Raw genomic sequence first — 22,186 nt, 5'->3', positions numbered from 1 at the left:
TGGGTGGCTCAGTTAAGCGCCCAACTCTTGATTTCAGCTCAGGTCATGATCTCAGGGTCATGAGAGTGAGCCCTGCGTTGGGCTCCATGCTAGGCGTGGAGCCTGCTTAAGATTCTCTCTCCCTGTTCCCACGCTCCCTGCCCAGCTCGCTCTCTCTCTCTCAAAAAAAGAAAGTTTTAGAAGTTTCTGAAAGTAAAGACTGCTTAGGTACTAGATATGGTCAAGTCCACTAAAGGAGTAGATGACGTTTTTTTTGAAGTTTTAAGGATAGTATGTCGATTTTATTTCTGAGAGAGAGCGCCAGTGGGGGTGGTGGGCAGAGGGAGAGAGATAATCTTAAGCAGGCTCCACGCCCAGCCCAGAGCCTGATGTGGGACTCGATCTCACAACCCTGAAATCATGACCTGAGCCAAAATCAAGAGTCGGACACTTAACTGACTGAGCCACCCAGGTGCCCCATGAAATGTCAATTTTAAAGAGCAAGACATCTTGTGAAAAGGAGCATCATTAACTCCCTAATATATTTTCCTCCCTATGACTAGGAGGGAAAAAAGCAGTGTATCAAGAGCCTTTTCCAATGCCTACTATTTACCCTATGACCATCCCTGCTAATAAGTGAGTTAGTTCACTGGTTGCTCTAGGCAAGAACCTAAAAATAGAATCATGCTTGAGCTTAGAGATCTTTTGTTTTATATCCATTTGTTCCCTTTTCCACCTCTCAAAAAACCATTATCTCTAGAGAGCATAAATTTGGCAGTAATAGCTGTAATGATCCTTACAGTCATATGGTCAATCTCTCATTCTCCCAGGCATGTCTGTCCAGAGAACAACTAGCAAGTTTCTACCTCTCTGTTATTAGGAAATCAGTATGCCTGGAGGATAAACAATGAGAAGCAAGAGAATTCAAAACATGGTGAAGAACAAACCGCTCAGGGCTTTAATCCCTCCAAGATACTCCCCAGGGAAAACAGACCTGGAGCATGTCTAGTAGTCCCTGCCGACAGCCCTCTTCCATGCCGTATTCATCCACAAGGATACTGCCAAGGTACAGGAAACAGGAATGCTGATGTACGTGGTACACATTCACCATCTGCCAAGGGAGAAACCAGTTGTTCAATTCTTTACCTGCCTAAGTATCAACTTAGGAAACTGTCTGGAGGAAGAAATTCAGAGACAGACTGGTTTCTTCTCTTTAAGACAACATAGTAAAGCTTGTTGGCAACATTTTTTGAAACACAGGGCTCAATTCTTCAATAATTTTCAAGTACTCTTTTTAGAGTCCTTTCAGCCTTTGACCTTTTATCTTCCCAAAACAATGTTGTAAGAGAGCTGTATAACAACTCAAGCTGGAAGCCAGTAAGATGCAATCACCCAAGCTATTTGCAAAATCCTAGCATAAATCCCAATACCTAAAGGTTGTTCTTATTTGCATTAAAGATTAACTATTAAAAAAAAAAAAAGCAAGCATATATAGCTATAGCAGGGCTAAAAATACCAAATACCCTTATCCTGAAAGAGACTGTGAAAGCACTGTTTAAATTTTGAGTTGTTTCTAAACCCCTCTACTTAAAACTTTTAAGTAAAAAACAGTGTTTCTAATCAAGATACCTGGATCTCAAGAAAATAAAAATGTTAATACAATATACATATTTGAATTAAATGATTTGTTTAGCATTTTTTCCCTATTCTCCTCCAAAAATTAAGAGGCATCTGCACATTCATCTATGTAAAATGCCATCACAACACACATATTGATTTTTTTTTTTTTTTAAACATAGGCCTTGAACTCACGACCCTGAGAGCAAGACCTGAGCTGAAATCAAGAGTCGGACGTTTAACCGAATATACTGGTTTTATTATATAAATTCAACTCAATGAGTGTGGTGGGGGCTGAAAGACAAAGTGACTGACTCTTATTATTAACATACACCATAGAATGGTCATGTGATGAGAGCTATGACTCTATTCGGTGTTGTATACTCAAAACTATATGCTCTACATAATGAATGATTTAAGTCAGGAGCTGGTAAACGTTCTCTTAAAGGGCCAGATAGTAAAAATTTTAGGCTTTGCTGGTCATATGATCTGTCTATTCAACTTTGCCACCATAGCACAACTGGCCAATACAGAATACTTAAATGAATAAGCATGGCAACCTCTTAGTAAAACTACATTTACAAAACCAGGTAATAGGCCCATTGATTCTATTTTGCTGACTTCTGATTTTTGGATTTTAAAAAATACTTTTCATTTTTTCACATATACTGACTTTAGAACACATTTCCTATACAAGGTGCTACTCAACTGGGTTGGTCGCATACTTAATTAGCAGGAATAAAAAAAAAAATCAAAGTCATGAGGGCATCCTCTAACAGCAAAGGGGCACTAAATCAAGTTATGTTCGACCCAGAATGTATTACACTGAAGAGGACATATAACCAAAGGTGGAAACGCATGCAGTACAAACATCTGGTATCCTCAGGGTACAGTAAACATAAACTTTAATCAAATCTACAATATAAAGGAGGCAGGGCTGTGCATATGCCAACTGATACTGCACTAGCATGACCCTACTTGAGGGTGCGTGCTTCCTTAAGAATGAGGTGCCCAGGAGAGACAGGCAGGGCAGGGTCACACCTCTGGGGGTAGTCACCACAAACTTAGCTCTCCATCCTCAGGAGGCTGAACTGTAAATAAACGCTGGCCTCTGCCCGCTGCTGTCTGTCCTTGCCCTGGCTGTTCTGGTCTCTCTGACCACTTTGCACAGAGCGAGCCCAGGTTCCGCTTTGCACGCAGCTGCTGCTCTCCCCTGCTTGCCCCACCAGGCCGGCCACCCTGCATCCCACCCGCCTCGGCTCCCAGGTGCCACCAAGGAACCGACACCTCCAAGACCAGCAGAGTTGCCAGACAGGAGCTAATAAAACTAGCAAGAATAAAGGTGTCGTGAAAACATGTGCTTGATCCATAAAGAGATTCTAACCCAAACCCTATATATTGTACAAATGGACACTGCTCCTAATGGGAGGGGTGATTTATTTTCAACATTTTTAATTTGTTTTCTTAAGGGTTTACGATTTTGAATTTTTCTTGTTTGTTTGAAAGAAAGAATTTTGATTATATCAAGCTGAGTGAGTGCAGCCTGTAAAAAGGATGTTAAGTTGTCGGTAAAATATGCAAGTGAAGAGAAATATATTGTACAAATTCTATTAAAAAAGGCGGGGGGATGCCTGGGTGGCTCAGTCGGTTAAGCATCTGCCTTCGGCTCAGGTCATGATCCCAGGGTCCTGGGATCGAGTCCTGCATCAGGCCCCTTGCCCAACATGAGTGTGCTTCTCCTGCCTCCCACTCCCCCTGCTTGTGCTCTCCCTCTCTGACAAATAAATAAAAACAAACAAATCAACAAAAAAACAACTGGCTGGCTCAGTCAGTGGAACATAAGACTCTTGATCTCAGGTTTATGAGTTTGAGCCCCACGCTGAGTGTATAAGTTACTTAAAAAATAAAATTTAACATGTAAAAAAAAGGCACCTAGGGTGCAGAATTTAAGAGGGCACTCATTGTCAGGGTCAGCTCCTCAGAGGGTTTGCCTCCTTAAAATCTGCACCATAGATATACTGTCCAGGTAGACAAAGGTCACTTCTGGCTGGGTGGGTGTGGCCCAGCCTGGAGCTGTGCATTTTCCCTCAATGCATGGATGCAAAACTTAAGAAGGCACTTACTCCAAGTCCTGCAAATGCCAACGTTGACACTTTGCCTTGCCTCAATCTAGTCCTGGCTTTGCTGTAAGGTTAACATCAAATTGCTTAGTGATCTAAGTTACTAGTTGTAGGCTTTGTATATAGAATAGTTCTTGATGTGAATGTGATCTTAGAGAACTCATACATTGAGTCACACCATCATAATTACGTATCAATCTTGGTGATTATAAAAGAGTCAAACATTTCTTGACAAATAACAGACTTATGTGATCATCTGTGGTTGAGATAGAAAAAAATTCCTTTGGGCCAAGAAACAGCAAAATTTGACGGGACACATTTTAAAAAGAAAAATTAGTACAAAAATGCTTAGTGCTGGTATATGAGAGCTGAGCATTAAAGTCATTCTCTTCTTAATTTCACAGTGGAATGTGTTACTATTTAGACTATCACTATACAGAATAGATTATAAGCAGTTTCCCTCAGAGACAACATACCATAGGCACTACTTATCTCTTTCAAATATTTTGGAGTTTGTAATTTAATAAATACAAAAGTGTTTCATTTCATCAGCAAAGTTTTTGTTCTAAAGACTCCTATTTCAGGGGTGCCTGGGTGGTTCAGTAAGTTAAGCGTCTGCCTTCAGCTCAGGTCATGATCTCAGGGTCCTGGGAGAGGCACCAAGTCAGGCTCCCTGCTCAGCGGGGAGTCTGCTTCTCCCTCTCCCTCTGTCCCTCCCCCCGCTCCTGCTCCCCCCAACCCTCTCCCAAATAATAAAATCTTTAAAAAGGAAATAAAGACTCCTACTTCAAATTCTGTACACTTTACATTTTCCCTCTCAGGAAGAACTTACCTGTGTAACCAGTGGCTGAAGCAGGGCTGCAGATCCTTTGCCTACACAGCGAACAGCAAAGCGGAGGCACCTGCAACAACGCTCTACAATCCGATTATCAGCCCGGTGTTTATTTAGAGTCTCAGATAAAACTGGCCATATCTGAGTCAAAAGTCAAAGAGCACAAGAAAGAAAACAATGAACAACTAAGAGCTAAAAAAAAAAATGCTCCCAAGTTGGTAACATCTGATTTGGTTTTCAAATAATTTGGGAAAAGCTTTCTTTATAGGAAAACACGTAGCCCGAATCTAGTGTGCATGAGTGCATGCGTGCGTGCGTGCGTGTGTACGCAATATGCCACCCATCACTAAAACACAACCACTTCTTAAGAGAAGCAGTGACTCTTTAGAACAGGAAGAAGAGCATGTCTAACTTCACTAAAAGATAAACTTTGGAATTCCTGATTTAGGATGAAAAGAATTAGTATGAATTATAGAGGAACAGGTGTTTAAAGACAGTTCTGATTTGGAATTCTTTGAACAAAAGGGCACAGCTAATAAAAAGGCATTATTTGATACTGTCACTTATGGATACTTGGTGTTTCCCCCCGTGAAGTCTGAAAAGCACTTCTCAAAACATGCCTTTTGATCCTCATATTACCCTCAGTGAAAAAAGTAGAAGTGTGTTTACGATGGGGAAACAAAAGCCATGAGGGATAAATGGCTTTGTCAAAAAAAAATTCTGCTAGTATTAATCAGGCCTCCTAGCAACTCCAGGATTCACATAGTTAATCTCTCTCTACTTCTCGGGACTTTGAGTGCATTTCCCCACAGTCTGTTTTCTTATCAAATCTTAAGTAAAAAATATTTATTTGAATATAAATTCTTCTATTCATTGAAATTTAAACTGTATCAACTGTATCAACAAACTGAATCTTCCTATGAACCCAGAAGACAATACCTTCTCACTTTAGTTACCCACAGCCTTGTAAGGAAAAAGGAAGAAAGCCTTGTTCCACAGGCATCCGTTAAGCACTTACTTCCTGTATGACTTTTTGGCACGGATGAGTTTGTCCATTTTCCACAATGGGATTGGTGTGTCTGGGGAAAGGCAACAACCCAAAATAGTAAAAGAAGAGCAATTTAACTGAAGAGCCACAGCCCCGAACCCCCCTAGCTTACTTGGTAATATTGTCACCACATAAAGAATACCAAAATAATAAAGTTATTTATGACTCAACACCTTTTCCTTCTATTCAGTCAAACAAACACAAGCACATAGTTTAAATCATTCCCCCTCCCCCCTTTTTTGCCACCTTTAAGCCGCTTCCACTAAAGCATGGGAACTCAATCTAACTCTGGCTTAACATGGGTTGTGGAGCACTACAATTATCTTTTTCTTTTTTTTTTTCTCTTTAAAACCAGAATAGGTAGACTCTTCCAAATTAATAAAAAACATTAATTAAAAACCAGGTTATCTAAATCCACTATGAGAAACCAAGTACTGTTCCACTCTCAGCATTAAAAGGCAAAAGCTTCAGGAATTCTAGTCTACCCAAGATGTTTCTCATGGTTCTAGTCTGAATCCAGTGATACATGATATGGGCCCACTCATAGTATGTCAAATCCAATTACTTGTCTAGTTCTAGAATCCATTAATTTGAAAGAAAGCAGGAAAAAAATCCTGTATGATCACCAACCTCTTTAAAAGAAAGAAATTCTTTAATTTCAATAAGCTCAACAGCAACTTAATAAAAATCTTATTTTCTTTAAATTGGGGGATTTCCATCTATTGCAGATTTTCTTCCATTTATTGTGAAATAAGGGCTGTTGGTTGGGCTTTCAGAATGTCATGTAACAGGGCTATCATGATTATATAAGAAAAGCACTGCACCAATTTTTTTTTTTTTTTTTTTAAAGATTTTATTTATTTATTTGAGAGAGAGAGAATGAGAGAGAGCATATGAGAGGGGTTAGGGTCAGAGGGAGAAGCAGACTCTCCGCCAAGCAGGGAACCCGATGCGGGACTCGATCCAGGGACTCCAGGATCATGACCTGAGCCGAAGGCAGTCGCTTAACCAACTGAGCCACCCAGGCGCCCAGCACTGCACCAAATTAAAAAGAAAAACCTGCTGACAAGAACACATAAGCTAACACACCTCAGTTTTAACTTACTCCACATAGGCTTTTACGTAACAACTACTCTGATATTCCAGTTATATCTATGGGTCTGACAAATTATAAAAAGCTCTCAAAACTCAAGTGCTTTTTTTAATCATTAGGCTCCTCTTGACTTCAAAGAAAGATTCTTCAAAGAAGGATTAATTTCACCTGATCAATGAAAAGGCTTCATGACTTTTTTGCACCCCTACCAAACACAGCAATAGCTCTGAAAGTGTGGTCCTTGGAATAGCAAGCAGCAGCAACAGCATCACCTGGGAACTTATTAGAAATGTAAATTCTTGGGTCCTACCCAAAATTCAATTGACTCAGATACTCTGGGGATGAGACCCAGCAATTTGTTTTGATAAGCCCTCCAGATGGCTGTGGTGCATGTTAAACTCTGATAATCACCGATCTAGAGACCAAAAATTTTAATTACATTTTAGAGGATCTTTTGACAAAGGTCTGCCAAGAACATATTCTTAGACTTTGTCTTTGCACCAAAATTTCGGGTAATGGGCTTATCAGTCTCCTAACAGAAGAGATTATAGGCGGCACCTGAAGTTTAGGAAAACAACACTTGCTTTCTTCAATACACAATGGTCTTATTTGAGCATTAACCCAAGGCAGGGAACCAGTCTCCCTTCTTACCTAAATATTACTGCAAGGCGATCTAAGAACACAGTGGGATCTGAGGATATACCATTGCTGGGCTCCTGAGACAACAGCTGAAGGGACAGAGAGGCATCAATACCCTGTTGTTACACATACATACCTACCGCAAGCACTGCAACATACATCCTTACATCAACCTCCCTCTCAATCTCTGCTTATTTCCTTCTAGGGTGGTGCAAACTCAAATAGTATAAACTTTTAAATTCATATTGTCAAATTACTTTCCTTCATCTTACTGCATCATGCCCAAGACTGCATATTACTACATTTTACGACATGATCACCGTGGAGTGGAAAACAGTATTATTTAATTTTTTTCCCATTTACTTTTATAATGACCAAGACATTATATACATTATATAATATAGATCATATGTAACATTATTATATAATCTATATCTTTATTTCACTTTCTATTACAACACTTTTTTTTGGTTTTTTTTATTACAACACTTCAAAATGACTAAGGCTTCATAATAAATTTTAAGAGATAAAGCAAGTTGCTTCTTATTCTTTCCTAAAATTTCTTAAATGTTTCTACCAGAATATCATTAGAGATAAACTTTAGAATCATTATGTCAAATTCTATTATTGCGCTATAAATGTAACTTGAGAAGAGTTGACAACTTTACAATATTCTTGAAGGAAACATGGTAGGTTATGGTTTTGGTTCCTAACTTGAATGGTATTTTCCCCATTATATCTTCTAAATTGTATTACTGATAGTGAAAATCTACTGATTTTAGAATACTTATTCCATATATGCAGCTCCCTTGACAGATTTATTAATTTTAATAACTTTTTAGTTTATTCTTTTGGCTTGTCTAGGTAGATAAAAGATCACCTGTAAATTGTCTTACTAAACCCCTTTTTAAATTGGACTCACCTTTTTCAATGCCATAACCTGAACAGAACATAGTTCACTAAGGCATTCAGTAATCTTATCCAAAGGTAACCTGGCTAGGACAAGTGCTGTCCCTGCAAGACAAAGAAAAATACAAATAAAACAAAATAAAAGCTGAACTGAGGTAATTCATTGGTCTCCATCATTTGACTAACAGAAGAGGCCGGCTGGTTTCATTCTTTTAAAAAGATCAACACTGCTTTTTCAGTTATAGTATCTTGTTATTTAGGTCGGTTTCTCTTTATTTGGCTTAGACAACAAAGTGACCTTCACACTAACATTTGTAACTCAAGTTAATATTAAATTCTCTCTCCTCAGCAGACTATGGGTTTAAAGATGTTTAAATACATCTCCCCTTCCAACTCTTCAAATACTTAAAAAAAATCTCCTTCACAAAGCCAATGCCAAAGCTGTTTTTATATAGCACAGTACAATGGTTCTCAAACTTCCCAGAGGTTCTGATCTAGCATGTCAAGGACAGCCTTTATTTTTGATAAGTACTGTAAGCAATTCTTATCATCAGAGAAGTGTGAGAAACAGACATAATTTTTTTGTAAGAATGGGCTGAAATTAGAGATCTGATTCTAGTTATACCATAACAGAATCTATGAGCTAGGTAAGGTATTATCTCTGGGCCTCAGTTTCTTTATCTGTAAAATTTTGAGTGCTTTGAACAGAATAAGTTAGTTTGCCTTTCTTTCATTTTTTAAATAGTTGCAAAAGCCTACCGACCCCTTCTTTTATTAAATAAAATCTTAACTTGGAACTCCAATAAAATACATTTATAAAAAAAGTAGCTGGCTTAAAGTGGGAATAGAAGGCCCAGACCCTTCTCATTCAGCCTTCCTCTTGTCATGATCCCCATCAAAGCTGAAGCATCTCCTCCAGAGCCAAACGATTATATATCAGTCTAGGTCCTTTCCAAGGTAAAAAAAAAAAAAAAAAAAAAAAAATTCCATGACTGATTTTTCTCTCTTCCAAAATTTCATTCAACAGAATAATAATCAATCCATAAGTCAAAATGTGAATGAAAAAACTAAATGATTTTTCCTGGTAGTCTATAAGCCATGGGTGAGTTAGACTTATTTAAAACTGGAGGGGGGACTCTAACTTAAATATGCTTTTTCCTTTTAATTCATTCCCACAGAAAAGAATGTTATTATAACTTTTTATTTTTTGAATTTTTTTTTTTTAGGATGTATTTATGGGGCACCTGGGTGGCTCAGTCGGTTAAGAGGCTGACTCTTGATTTTGGCTCAGGTCATGATCTCAGGGTTGTGGGATGGAGCCCCAAGTCGGGCTCCCCATTCAGCTAGGAGTCTAGGTGGGATTCTCTCTCCCTCTGCCCCTCTCCCTGCTCACATGCACTCTCTCTCTCTCTCAAATTACATCTTTCCTTTTTTTTTTATTTATTTGACGTATATAGAGAGAGGCATGAAAGAGAGAGCACAGGCAGGGGACAGAGGAAAAGGGAGAAGCAGGTTCTCTGCTGAGTAGGGAGCCCGATGCAGGGCTCAATCCCAGAACCCTGGGATCATGACCTGAGCCAAAGGCAGACGCTTAACCAACTGAGCCACTCAGGCGCCCCATAATTACATCTCAAAAAAAATTTAAAAATAAAAAGTTTTCTTCATTAAGAGGATATCACTGATGACGGAGATGCCACATCCTACAACACACAGGTTTGACGTCACTTCAGTATCAAGGTTAAATTTCACTAGAAAATTACGAGATGGCAGAAATAACCACTAGCAGTAACTAAGTAATAAGAATATTTGACTCTGATTCAATGCTTTATTACCTATGCCTATGAATGGAAACAACAAAAACCCACGCTACAAAAAGAAAATCTGTCTTGGAAAATGCAGAAACACTGACTGGAAAGGAACTTGGCCATAGATATAGAAAGATCAGTTAGTTCCCACACAAGGGCATCCAGTCTAGCCAAGACTAACTTGTTTGCTATTCACAGAGGCTTAAATGATGCCACACAGGTTATGTTACCCAATCTTTTATTTGATATATCCTCAATCCCCTCTAACTACAAGCTGTAAGGATTTCACTACCTCACAGGGCGCCCCGATCTGTTTTCAGAGTTTAGTTAGAAAGTGTTTTCTTTCTAAAAGCCAGTACATGTCAACAACTGACTACTACTCAAAATAAATCTGTTCCCTCTTTTATAGGATAATCTTTCAAATATTTAAAAACAGCCATCATACTTAAAGTCTCTTCTTTTTTCCTAGCCTTAATCTAGTTCTTCTTACTCTGAACTTCATCACCACTTTGGCTGCTTGCCTCTGGATAGGCAATCACTGAGTGTAAAGCTGATCCATAATGGTTAAAGACCACTAAGAGACCAAGTTTCTACTGACAGGACTGATCCACACACACTACCTTTAAGTTTCCACCTACCACTTTGGTATGGCAATGCTATCTGGTTTCCCTTTTTATTCTTTCCCCAACTCAAAAAGGAACTATGTTTAGTTCAAATGTGTCATCGCCACCCCAAAATTTAGGTCTGTGCTATACACACTGTAAGCAGTTTGAATTAGTTATACGGCCTTAAAATATTCTAAGAAAAGAATGCATGTATATATAATCAGCACCTTCCCCTGAGTGGAACAGCCAACTTTCTCCATCACTAAGCATACTGCAACTGAAAAACTGGGATCTGACTAGTATAAGATAACCCTCCAGAAGTGGCTTAGAGACGTTACTGGTTAACATCTGAAGTAAATACCTTTTAGCAAGCCCACAGCAGCTTCTGGAGACAACATGAAGGAATCAAGGGAACGGGCAATCTCCAGGAGTCCATTAAAGTGCTGAGCCATGTGGTCTCGGCAGACAGAGCAAATGTTATGAATGGCTTTGGCTGCAGCAGAAGCCAGAGGCTTTTCACACAGGCCTTTCATCAAATAGCCCAACACAGGGTCTAAGGAGAGAAACCACACAGTAGAGATTACATTTCTGAAACTCAAGGAAAACTTCTAGTTTCTTAGAACAGAGGTTTATATCCCTGCCCTCCCCCTTTTAATCAAAACAACTATTTAAAAAAATGAAATGTGTTCAAACTCCAATATATAAAACATAAAAAAAGGAGCTGATTTCACTGACATAGTGTCAGGGAGCCCTGGGTCCTATCTATTCACCTTCTATTTCTTTCCTCATGGCTAGGCCTTCACACAGCACAGTTTGAAAACCACTGGTGGATAAGACCATCCAAGTATTAAAAATAAGGTAATATAAGAAAGAATATAAAGCTCACTCAGAGAGCTACCATTATTTATACTCAAGAGATGAGTCACTATGTAAAAACAGCCTATGTTAATCAGGACAATGACAGTTATCTAAAGTGGACACTTTTATACTTGCTTCTTTATAGTTAGAAAAGGCCTTAAAAACAGGCAGATTGAGCTTTAGTACTTCTAGAAAAATATTCTACTTTGTAGCAAATTAAGTGTTCCAAAGAAACTGATCAAACTGGTGAATTTCTATAAAGCACATTCTACTTGTCTTTTACCTTACTTTATAAAAATCAGAATGATTTTCTATGGAAAAATCACATATGATTAAAAGAGCACTTTATAAGTACGTCAGAGTAACCTCATGCCAAACCATAAAAGAAGGAATCAAAAGAATGTCATAAAGCACATTAAAATGTTATCTCCATTTCTCGTCTAATGACCGATCTGATACACCAACCAGCATGAACCCCTGGCCCCCTCCACAAAAGAAGCCTAAAACCTTTAAGCCTAGGAATCAGAAGAACTAAGTATACAGTATAGGGAACTATAATACTGCATGCTTCTGTGATTCTCAAATGGAATGTATTGTTTTAACTATTCTAAAGTACAAACATGTAGCAATTTGTCTTATTGCTGAAGCACACACTTAAATGAGATACTGCATGGTGGTACTGAATGATAAGGCTTAACAAACAAACTCACTTCAGTTTCTTGTGGAAAAACATTCAGAGAAGAAAGTCAAATGTTGAGATAGATAATAGAAGTGAAGAATCTAAGAATTAGAAAATAGGTTTTTTTTTTTTTTAAAGATTTTATTTATTTATTTGACAGAGAGAGACACAGTGAGAGAGGGAACACAAGCAGGGGAAGTGAGAGAGGGAGAAGCAGGCCTCCTGCTGAGCAGGGAGCCTAATGTGGAGCTCGATCCCAGGACCCTGGGATCATGACCTGGGCCGAAGGCAGATGCTTAACGACTGAGCCACCCAGGCGCCCCTAGAAAATAGGTACTTTGAAAAAAATCTTTAAATGGTATGTTGAACTTGAAAGTATCTCAGCTATAATGTGAGCATGTCTATCATATGCTCTACATACAGAAATAAGAAAAAAGAAACATCACTTTTTAAGCAAGAGTTTCAAATAATAAAAAAGATCATACGTAAAATAAAATCAAGCTGAAAGGTGGTAATAAATATATAATCCAGTAATTTCACTATTGGGTATTTACTCAAAGAATATGAAAACACTAATTCAAAAAGATACATGCACCCCTATGTTTAATGCAGCATTATTTACAACAGTCAAATTATGGAAGCAACCCAAGTGTCCACTGAAAGATGCATGGATAAAGAAGGGGTGTAAACACACGTGTGCATGCACACACACCGGAATATTACTCAGCCATAAAAAAGAATGAAATCTTGCCATCTGCAACAACATGGATGGATCTAGAGAATATAATGCTAAGTGAAATAAGTCAGAGAAAGAGAAATACCGTATGATTTCACTCATATGTGGAATTTAAGAAACAAAACAAAGGAAAAAAGAGACAACCAAGAAACAGACTCTTAACTACAGAGAGCAAATGGATGGTTACCAGAGGTGGAGTGGGTGGGGGGATGGGTGAAATAGGTGAAGGGGATTAAGAGTACACTTATCTTGATGAGCACCGAGTAATGCACAGAACTGTTGAATCACTATATTGTACACCTGAAACTAATATAACACTCTATGTTAACTATACTGGAATTAAAAAAAAAATGATGATAATATAAGCATAGGAAATACATCAAACTTAATATATAATTAGTGATATTCACAAGTTTGGGGGGTTCTTAAAATTCTCAGAACATATCACTCCTATCAGGGGGCTTAATATATACTACCCTAGATAAATTATTTAGTGTCTTTGGATTTGTTTATCTGCAAAATGAGAGGAATAAAATAAATGACTTCTACCTTTACTTTTGATTCTAAAGTTACTCTGTATAATCTTTATTTTTTCAAGCCAATAAGGGCATCCAGAGGTTATGTAAGTCAAAATTCTTAATTTTAATTTGTACTTATTTTGTTTCAAATGATAATTCTTGATTTTTAAAAGGAGCATGTATTTAACACTGAAAAAAACCCTTCCTTTGCTTTAGCCTATTAATAGCATCTAAGTTAGAACTACAGGGAGTCTGATTAGCTCAAGCATGTGCCAGAGACTAACAGCAATGTTCATGCCAAAGCAGACTATTAGCAGCAAACTATTTCCCTATCTAGAGATCTAATCTTTCAAAGATCCCTTCTCCAAAGGATGATCAGTTTATAAATGTTGTGTCAACTAAGCAATAACTCATAATACAGTATTTACTCTCAGTGTCTAGAAATATTCTACCTACCAATAAAAATAGAGAACAAGCGAACAAGAGCAAAAGTAAGAGAAGAAATCAGAAAAATCATTCTCAGCAGCTGCAGAGGAGTGAGTTCATACATACCAAGAAACTGAGGATTTCGATCAACCACTTCGCTCATCTCTCCAACCAATTCAATGCTGGTGTATCGCACAGCTGTATGTACAGTCTCTGGAAGACGGACAACTCCTTCTAAGACCTCCACAAGTGTTGGATTGTTCTCCCTGAGTACAAAAGGCAAGTACTCACAGTTACTGATTTCAGAGGTTAGATTCTGGTCTAATAACAGGCCGCAAAAAGACAAATCATTGCTTTTTTCTAAACACATAACCATTTGGATGAAAGTCCTTAACATTTGGTATGAAAGTTTTTTAAGGCAAAAAGACAGAAACAGAAGATACTGTTTCAGAGAAGCATACTGCTCCTTAATCTTCTAAATGCCAATAAAGTATCTAAAGACACATCCTGCTATCAAATAAGGTTCTTCAAATTGGAGAGGCAGGCATTTACTGTGGATGAATGTCTTCTTTTAAAGAATCTGTTTTAGTTATTCTTATATCTGCAGTACCTAGAACAGTGCCTGGCACATAGTGGGCACTCAATAAATATTGCTGAATGGCTAAATGAATGAGTAATTCTCACAGACCACTTGGTATTAGTTCTTCTCCAAAAGATTTCTGATAGCTGGATACTGGAAATTTTAAGAACAGGTAAGTATGGGTGGGCCAGCTCACTAACTAAAGGAATAAGAATACAAGCTGCAGGAATAGGTAAAGGTGCCCTGACTTGGAACATGAGGGAAAATTAAAGTTAACCAAATACTCTCCATGGCTCCAAGAATTTCTTTTTTCCCTTTCCTTGTCTTTTTTCCACTCCCCAAGAATACTGGCTGAAATTCTTTATGCCCCCGTAGTGTAGGATATAATCCAGAAACGGAAGATATTTAAAATCCAAATAATGTCCTGGATTAGAGCAAAACCACTCCATGCTGATAAACTAAGTCCTTTATATACACTAAAAAATTATAATCATGCAGTTGGCCTCAAATGTGGATAAACAAAAAACAATATAAAATCTTCTCTCATTTATGCCTTATGTTTCCTGGGAGCACTAAGCTAATTTTTGAGACTCTCTACCCATCCTTTTTCACACCAGCACATATCAGTTAGAATGGAAGTGATTTTAATAATCTTCAGACTATCACTGAAGGTTCCAAAAGATATCAAAACAAATTTAAGAGCAAACAGTATGGTATGTAATTCAGGACCAGTACATCTTATTAGAGAAAAACAAACCTACTCTATTCTCCTTGAATATTTATTGGATTAGAAACAATGTAAGATTTCACTGACTAAACCCTAAGTAAGCAGCTAAGTAAGAAGCACTATACTTTTCATAAATACATGCCTTAACCATCTCTCCAACCAAGGCCTGGGACAGAGCTCAGTTGCAGGTTATCTGATCACAATACAAGAAAACTTAATAGATATTAGCATCAATTTATAAACTCACAGCACAAATTTTGTTTTTAGGAATTCACGTTAAAATAATAGAATTTCTATGCTACTCAATTAGAAATCAAATTCTAATAAATTAAAAATTTCCCATGACAATAACAAAAATAATTGCCCCTTAGATTTTGCTACTCTTTTAAGGTGAAATGGTGCCTGTCTTGCCTTTCTGAAACTCACAAATGATTCTCTAAGGCAGACAAAAAGGAGAACAATATAATGAAATATTTGTAAGGATAACTTACCCAAGGTCCAAAAGCAGATGAGAGCTAATTAGTGCCTATTCAACTGCTTTTAAGGAAGTACCAACAATTTAACAGCCTAACAAATTTTTTATTATATCAACTTTCACAAGGGAGCCTCAGTTGGAAAAATCAATCAGCATTATCTTCCTAGCATCAAGAACAAAATAATTTTAACTCTAAGATATGTGGTTAAAACATGAATATCAGCAATGCATGCTACTCTGGAATAGACTCTAGAAGTCAGAAGACTAGGCAGCATTATAGAAGAAGTTCTAAGAGTTTCCAAACATATACCATATGAGAAAAATGGTGTAATTTTCCTTCCTTTGATATTTAGAGTTCCCAGCAAAAGACTTATTAGACACTCACGGATCAACACTCTTTGCTATAGCAGCCATGATAAAGAGAACCGCTTCTGTCACCTCCCAGGGTGGGTTGCCTTCTTTCAGAGTAGAATATAACTAGAGAAGAAGAGGTGGATTATGGATCCATTAAAAGGAAAACAGAATAGAATTCCAAAACAAACAAAACAAAAAATCCTGTTAGTTAAAATAAATCCAGCCCCTTGTTTCTAAATTAATCATCTCTCAGAGCCAGGGGAGAATATTATTTCATTTTTCACATCTTCACTAACGACAAGTAACTGCTATTTTAATATCTGAAATAAACCCAGTTAGATTCCCCAAGAGTGTATCAAGATTATCATCTGCCCCCACAAAATGAGTATTATGGAAAAGCAAAACATATTACATGAATGTCTTTTCCTGATCCCTATAATAACTGCTAAATACATAAATACACTTAAAATTGAGATACAATGTAAATTTCTTATATATGTATTGATTTTACATTTCTATTGTTTTAAAGACTTATCCGCATCAACACTAGCAGTATAAATTCTTAAAAAGTAGCTATTTAGAATTCCATATCTAAGCAAGGGGAGGAAAAAAGGAGACCAAGCAGAATACTCAAGAGATGTTCTAGTCCAGAAATTTCCCAGGGTATATCCATCTGATTGGGAGTGAGTTTAAATAAGGTTTCTGTAGTCAAATAACAAATACTGCTAAGTAAGATAAAATTAAATATTCTCTTGTTGTAGGACTTCACCGAGCCTTTAACATACTGTTTAAGTCATTTCCCAATTTTAATTGAGGATTCCCCTCCCCCCCAAGAACATCTCATAGGACTGGTGTTCCACAGAATACATCTTGGACAACACTGACAATTTAAGTAAATTTGTAAACTGAGATCTGAAGAACAAGTAACTTGCTCAAAGCCACATAGCGAATGACAGAAGAGCTGAAATGTGAACACAGGTCATCTGCTTATGATCTGGTGATCTCACTGAACCTGCTTTCTAGGAATCTCCAACCCTTTGTAATTAGATCAATAAACACACTTTGCTTAATATAAAGAAAAATAGGCATAATTTTATTAACACTTTCTAAATCAGATTATGCCCCCAAATATACAAAATGGCTGGGTTACCAAAAAAATAAAGGTTAGTTCAGTATTGCTGATAAGTATCAAAACTAGTATTTCAGAGCTTAGAGCATGATCCAGCAATATGAAAACTGCCTGAAATTATGCTAATGTTAAGTGATGTGGAATGGTGATGATTGCAACCTTATGAGGTAAAATGTTACTCACTGTCAGGAAAATCATAGGACTATGAATCTTCTACTCTAGTATAGTCACCTCTGGGATGAAACTGCACAGGAATCTAACCATAAGTGTGGACAAAGGAAATGCCAAATAACTAAAAGAGTTGCCAGGATTTGGCACATAATTAATAAAGCAGAAAAACTTGCCTATTTTCCTGGCTAGGTCCAAGTTCCCTATAAATACCTTGGGGCCTTAAGGTTTATCTATGATTTTCCATTCTGACTGGACAAGTAGAACAGCTTTCAACAGCAAGAATAATGAGAGTAAACCATAACTGAACCATCCACAGACTACTAAACAAACAAAGCTACTATATGCCAGGCAGTGTGCTAGGCACCTGCATATCTACTATCCCATTTAGCCATTAAAATTTAAGAAAAAAGTGGAACATTTACAGAAGACACAGAAGTGAACACAACTCAAGTGATCAGTAAAACCAGTAAGAATCTCCAAATGGACTTACCTGAGCAAAACACTCCATAGACCCAATCAAGAAAATCAAGTCTTTCACCAGATCTGATACCCTCATCCGAAACTCTCCGAAGTCATCAGTCTCCTCAGGAACCCCCTCCTGAAATTTCAAGTCAGAGAACATTTCTTTTAAACTTATCACTAAGGCTTTCACTGACCTCTATAAAATCAAGAATAAAGAAAAAGCCATTAAGAGATAAGTTGCCTAAATCAAAGGATATTTTACTATATACGGTCTCCTAAACTTTTAGGTATGTAAAGTCAATACAACCTATCCTCTACCTTTACTATGAAAAACTGTTCTTCCTTTTACCCCTTTTTCCAAGCCACACCTTGCTCTGTTGTTGAAAAAATTTGAGTGGTCGGGGTGGGAAGTGACCTGGAAGAGGTGGTAATTTAAGAGTTTATAAGTTAATCTTATTTTTAGTACTGAATAAGCCCCTGAAACTTCATGGTTCAAGATTTACCAGAATCAGTCATTATGACAACAGCTAGATGCAGAATAGAATTTTATTTCTTTTTATTTATTTTTTTAAAAAGATTTATTTATTTGACAGAGAGAGACACAGTGAGAGAGGGGACACAAGCAGGGGAGTGGGAGAGGGAGAAGCAGCTCCCCGCGGAGCAGGGAGCCTGATGTGGGGCTCGAGCCCAGGACCCTGAGGTCATGACCTGAGCCGAAAGCAGCCGCTTAACTGACTGAGCACCCAGGTGCCCCAGGATAGAATTTTAGACCTTAAAAAGAATTTTATATAGGTAGACAGATATATAATAAAACATAAAACAAGTATAGTAAAATATTAATGGTAGAATTCAGGTAGTCGGTATATAGATATTCACTATAAAATTTTCACCTTTGCCAAATATTTGAAAATTTTCATTAAAAAATAGAGAGATCATTTATACTTCATGCTTCCAATTGGGAGATGGTTAAGGGCATGTATAAGAAGCTTTATCCATGACTATGTGGAAAAAGCCCTAATCCTATTGAGAATTGCTGATCTAGTCCAACCTCCTTGCTTTAAGATGAAGAAATTAAAGTCAGAGAATGAGGGGGAAATGATGGCTATCTTGAGGTAAGGAATCATAAAGCACTCCACACATTATAAAGCACTATATATCCACAAGTATAAGGAATTGTCGCAAGGGAAATGGTGCCAGGGAACTAGCAAAAGGAAGAACGGGATCAAGCAAGTAGAGCCAACTGAAGCCAGAAGCCCTGCTTTTATTTACATATCAGGCTTCCATGGAAGATGTAGTTGAAGATAGAATTCCTCAGTTAAACAACAAAAAATAAAGGTTGAAAACCACTAGACTAGATCATCACTAAGATTCTTTCAAGGTGCAAAATACCATGACTCAACAATGTTAACATTAAAATGAAGAGAACAAAGACAGTTACAGTTTTCACTTCAGAGCTAATTGTGAGCAATGAGAAAAAACTCTTCAAGTCCTGGGTTAAAGGACAGGAATTAAACCAACTAACCAACCAACCAAAAGGATGAAATAAATGCTGTAAGATTTAAGAGACTAAGCAAAGAATGGAACTTAAAGAGTTTTCCAATTAGGCTATTTTATAGTATTTCTAGTATATATTCTTCTAAGCAAGTAGATTATTTCTGTATTTTCTTATAAATTACAAAATCAGTATAAAGAAAAATGTATACTGTATGTGTATGGGGAAGGAAATCATATGTAATTCACCACAACCTCACACAAATAACTTCTTTTGTGTTAGTTTTAATCCAACTACATGTTATACCATTAAAAATACAGCACATAAAATTTTACATTCTAATTTTTTCATTTAGCAAACCAATTACTGCTATTTCAAAAGTCATTATTTTGCATAATGGTCCACCAAGTTGCAACATCATAATTTATGTAACTCTTCTTATACTGTTGTACATGAGTTTATCATTTTTTTACTTTACAGATAATGCTTTATACATAAAATAGCCATTTTTTTTTCTTCAGCAGAATTATTTAAGGTAAATTTCTAAGAGAAGAATTACTGGCTCAGCAGAACTTATTTCTTTCTATATAAGCCTTATACTCACTCTTCCTTACACTGGTATTGATTTCTTTAGTGTATGCTACAGAGCGACAGAAAACCTGTAGATTCCATTAGCTTTATTATCTTTTTAGTTCATTTTCAAATTAGCACTGAAAAGAGTAGGAAATTAAGATCTGCAGAAGTGGAGAAGGGAACTTACATGGTCTGGTTCTAGCTGGCAGTGTCGAGCCAAGGCATGAAGCAGCCTCTGAATGTAAGCTTTGAAGATTCCATGAATAACTTCATCATTAGTTTTGTACAAATGCTCCCCGAGTCGGTACCAAAAGTTAAAGGAAATTTCTACTACCTGTCAAATTAAAAGAAAAAGAAAAGGTTTATTTGAATCAGAAAAGGAATGGAATATGAAGACAGTTTTATTACTAGAACCATATAGGAAAGAAGATATAATCTAAAGTAATACGAGTAGAACCAGTTAAGAAGCCACCTGTTCTCCAGCAGATTTATTACTATCCTCCCAAACTAGCTTCCCATGATAGGCCCCAAACTCCATTTATGGTAACTGGGTGTACAGTCCCTCTTTAGCTAGTAACTCTCCAACAGTATGATTCTGAATTTAGAGAAACAGACACAGAAATGGAAGTCTCTTTTAAATATTTTTTCTCAAATCTAAAATCATTTCATGTTTTGAGATTAAAATACCTCTTGACAGGGGCATCTGGGTGGCTCAGTCAGTTAAGCGTCTGATTTCGGCTCAGGTCCTGATCCCCAGGGTCCTGAGATAGGGCTCCACATCGGGATCCCTGCTCAGCAGGGTATCTGCTTCTCCCTTTGCCCCTCCCCCGCTCATGCTTGTGCTCATGCTCTGAGATAAAATCTTAAAAAAAGAAAAAAACCCCACCTCTTGACAGACAAACCATCTGCAAATCCCTGAACATACCAACCTTGTGTCATTTTTACTCACCTACTTTTCTGAGTGGGACTGAAAGGGAAGAAAAAGTCTGGGACTTTATCCACAGCTTATCTTACTTATGGCACTATTTAAAGGAGTGGTAATTATTACATAGTGCTACACTTACTCCCATACATGTTTTGTGTTTCATCCAAATCTAGATATCCTCGTGAGATCAAGTCAAACAAATACATTTTTTTTTAATGAATAAGAGAAAAAGAGATGAGAATCACAGAGCCGTGCTCCTCCCTTAGAGGGGCCCTACCATCCTTTTCCCATCAAGGATCCAAAATAGACCGATTTAAAACAATACCCAATTTGGGAGTTCTTTCTCACTTCTTATACTATTAAGAGGAGGTAAAACTTCTTGAATAAACAAGACTTAAAAAAATCTAGCCAACTTTTTTAAGAGGCAGGGTGTTGTAGGGATTTTGGAATGGAGTAGACTTTTAAATCCTTTCAATCCCTTTCTCATTCCCACTCACAATTTGGAGAAAAAATTTTGGATGTTAAGACTTATACAGTTAAGATTTTATGTGGTTTTGTTTTGTTTTTAGCTGTAAAGCTCTAAAAAGAATAACTGGACCTACAGAGGGGGCTCAGTTAAAAGGTAGTAAGCTTTCTTCCTAATGGGTTCCCTGAGGTGCCTACAGCAGTCAGCCCAGCTAACCGGGTAAGAAAATCAAAAAGGATTCAAAGCAGAAACCCAAATATAATTTAAAAAGAAAAACTCTAATACAGAGGAAACCACCACATCACGCTAATCAAAAATAAGACTATAGTTTCCCACAAATAAAAAGCTAGACAGGTGGCAATGGAATATAGGTAATATGCAACAAACAACCTGGAGAAAAATGGGTTTAGCATAATACAAACACTACCTCATATTGAGGATGTCCTGCACAAATAAGCAGCAGTTCCAGAGTTCGTAGGTCACCAAGACCTTGGCCTGGAGTACAAACAATTTTTTCAAGAAAAGTTTCACATAGTTCAGTGAAAATACGGCAGTAATTCAGAACTCTGCAAATGAAAGAGTAATGAGAGTACCAAGTCAGAAATCTGTATATTATATGTACATACTCACAGACATAGTTAAGTAAAAGGATCCTCAGCCTAAGGGACATGTAGTGATTATTAGCTATGCTGTATCAAAATCTCCATAAAAGCCACCTTTCCTTATCATATATTTTTATACATATAAGCAAATCACTCATAAGTCAGTTCAAATTCTCAATTACTAAAACATTTGAATAAAATCCTTATCAAATCACACTTGATACTCCAAAGTTCATCCCTAATTCTTAGAGCCTTATCCTTTGTGAGTGGAAAAAATTACTACTTTCCATTATTCCAACCTCTCCTTCTGCATCCAATTTGCCACTCTAGGTTCATTCGAGAGTAACAGAGCATCTTTAGGCTGTG

General features: G+C 37.2%; 1 protein-coding gene across 2 annotated transcripts in view; it reads right to left on the bottom strand.

Moving 5' to 3' along the window:
• Window positions 1-22,186, bottom strand: part of TNPO3 (transportin 3) — a 78,618-nt gene that overhangs the window by 17,121 nt on the left and 39,311 nt on the right. For both annotated transcript variants that reach the window (XM_032401606.1, XM_032401607.1), the window contains 11 exons: window positions 21,646-21,784; window positions 20,015-20,161; window positions 17,791-17,898; window positions 16,032-16,123; window positions 13,991-14,130; window positions 11,009-11,200; window positions 8,251-8,342; window positions 7,341-7,417; window positions 5,567-5,627; window positions 4,549-4,689; window positions 974-1,090 (listed from right to left, as the gene is read on the bottom strand). In XM_032401606.1, coding sequence (XP_032257497.1) covers window positions 974-1,090; window positions 4,549-4,689; window positions 5,567-5,627; window positions 7,341-7,417; window positions 8,251-8,342; window positions 11,009-11,200; window positions 13,991-14,130; window positions 16,032-16,123; window positions 17,791-17,898; window positions 20,015-20,161; window positions 21,646-21,784 — 1,306 coding nt within the window. The remainder of the gene's footprint in view (window positions 1-973; window positions 1,091-4,548; window positions 4,690-5,566; window positions 5,628-7,340; window positions 7,418-8,250; window positions 8,343-11,008; window positions 11,201-13,990; window positions 14,131-16,031; window positions 16,124-17,790; window positions 17,899-20,014; window positions 20,162-21,645; window positions 21,785-22,186) is intronic.

This window comes from Phoca vitulina, unplaced genomic scaffold, assembly GCF_004348235.1.
Source record: "Phoca vitulina isolate PV1807 unplaced genomic scaffold, GSC_HSeal_1.0 scaffold4, whole genome shotgun sequence".
NCBI lineage: Eukaryota > Metazoa > Chordata > Mammalia > Carnivora > Phocidae > Phoca > Phoca vitulina.
This window is presented reverse-complemented; position numbering and strand designations above follow the sequence as displayed.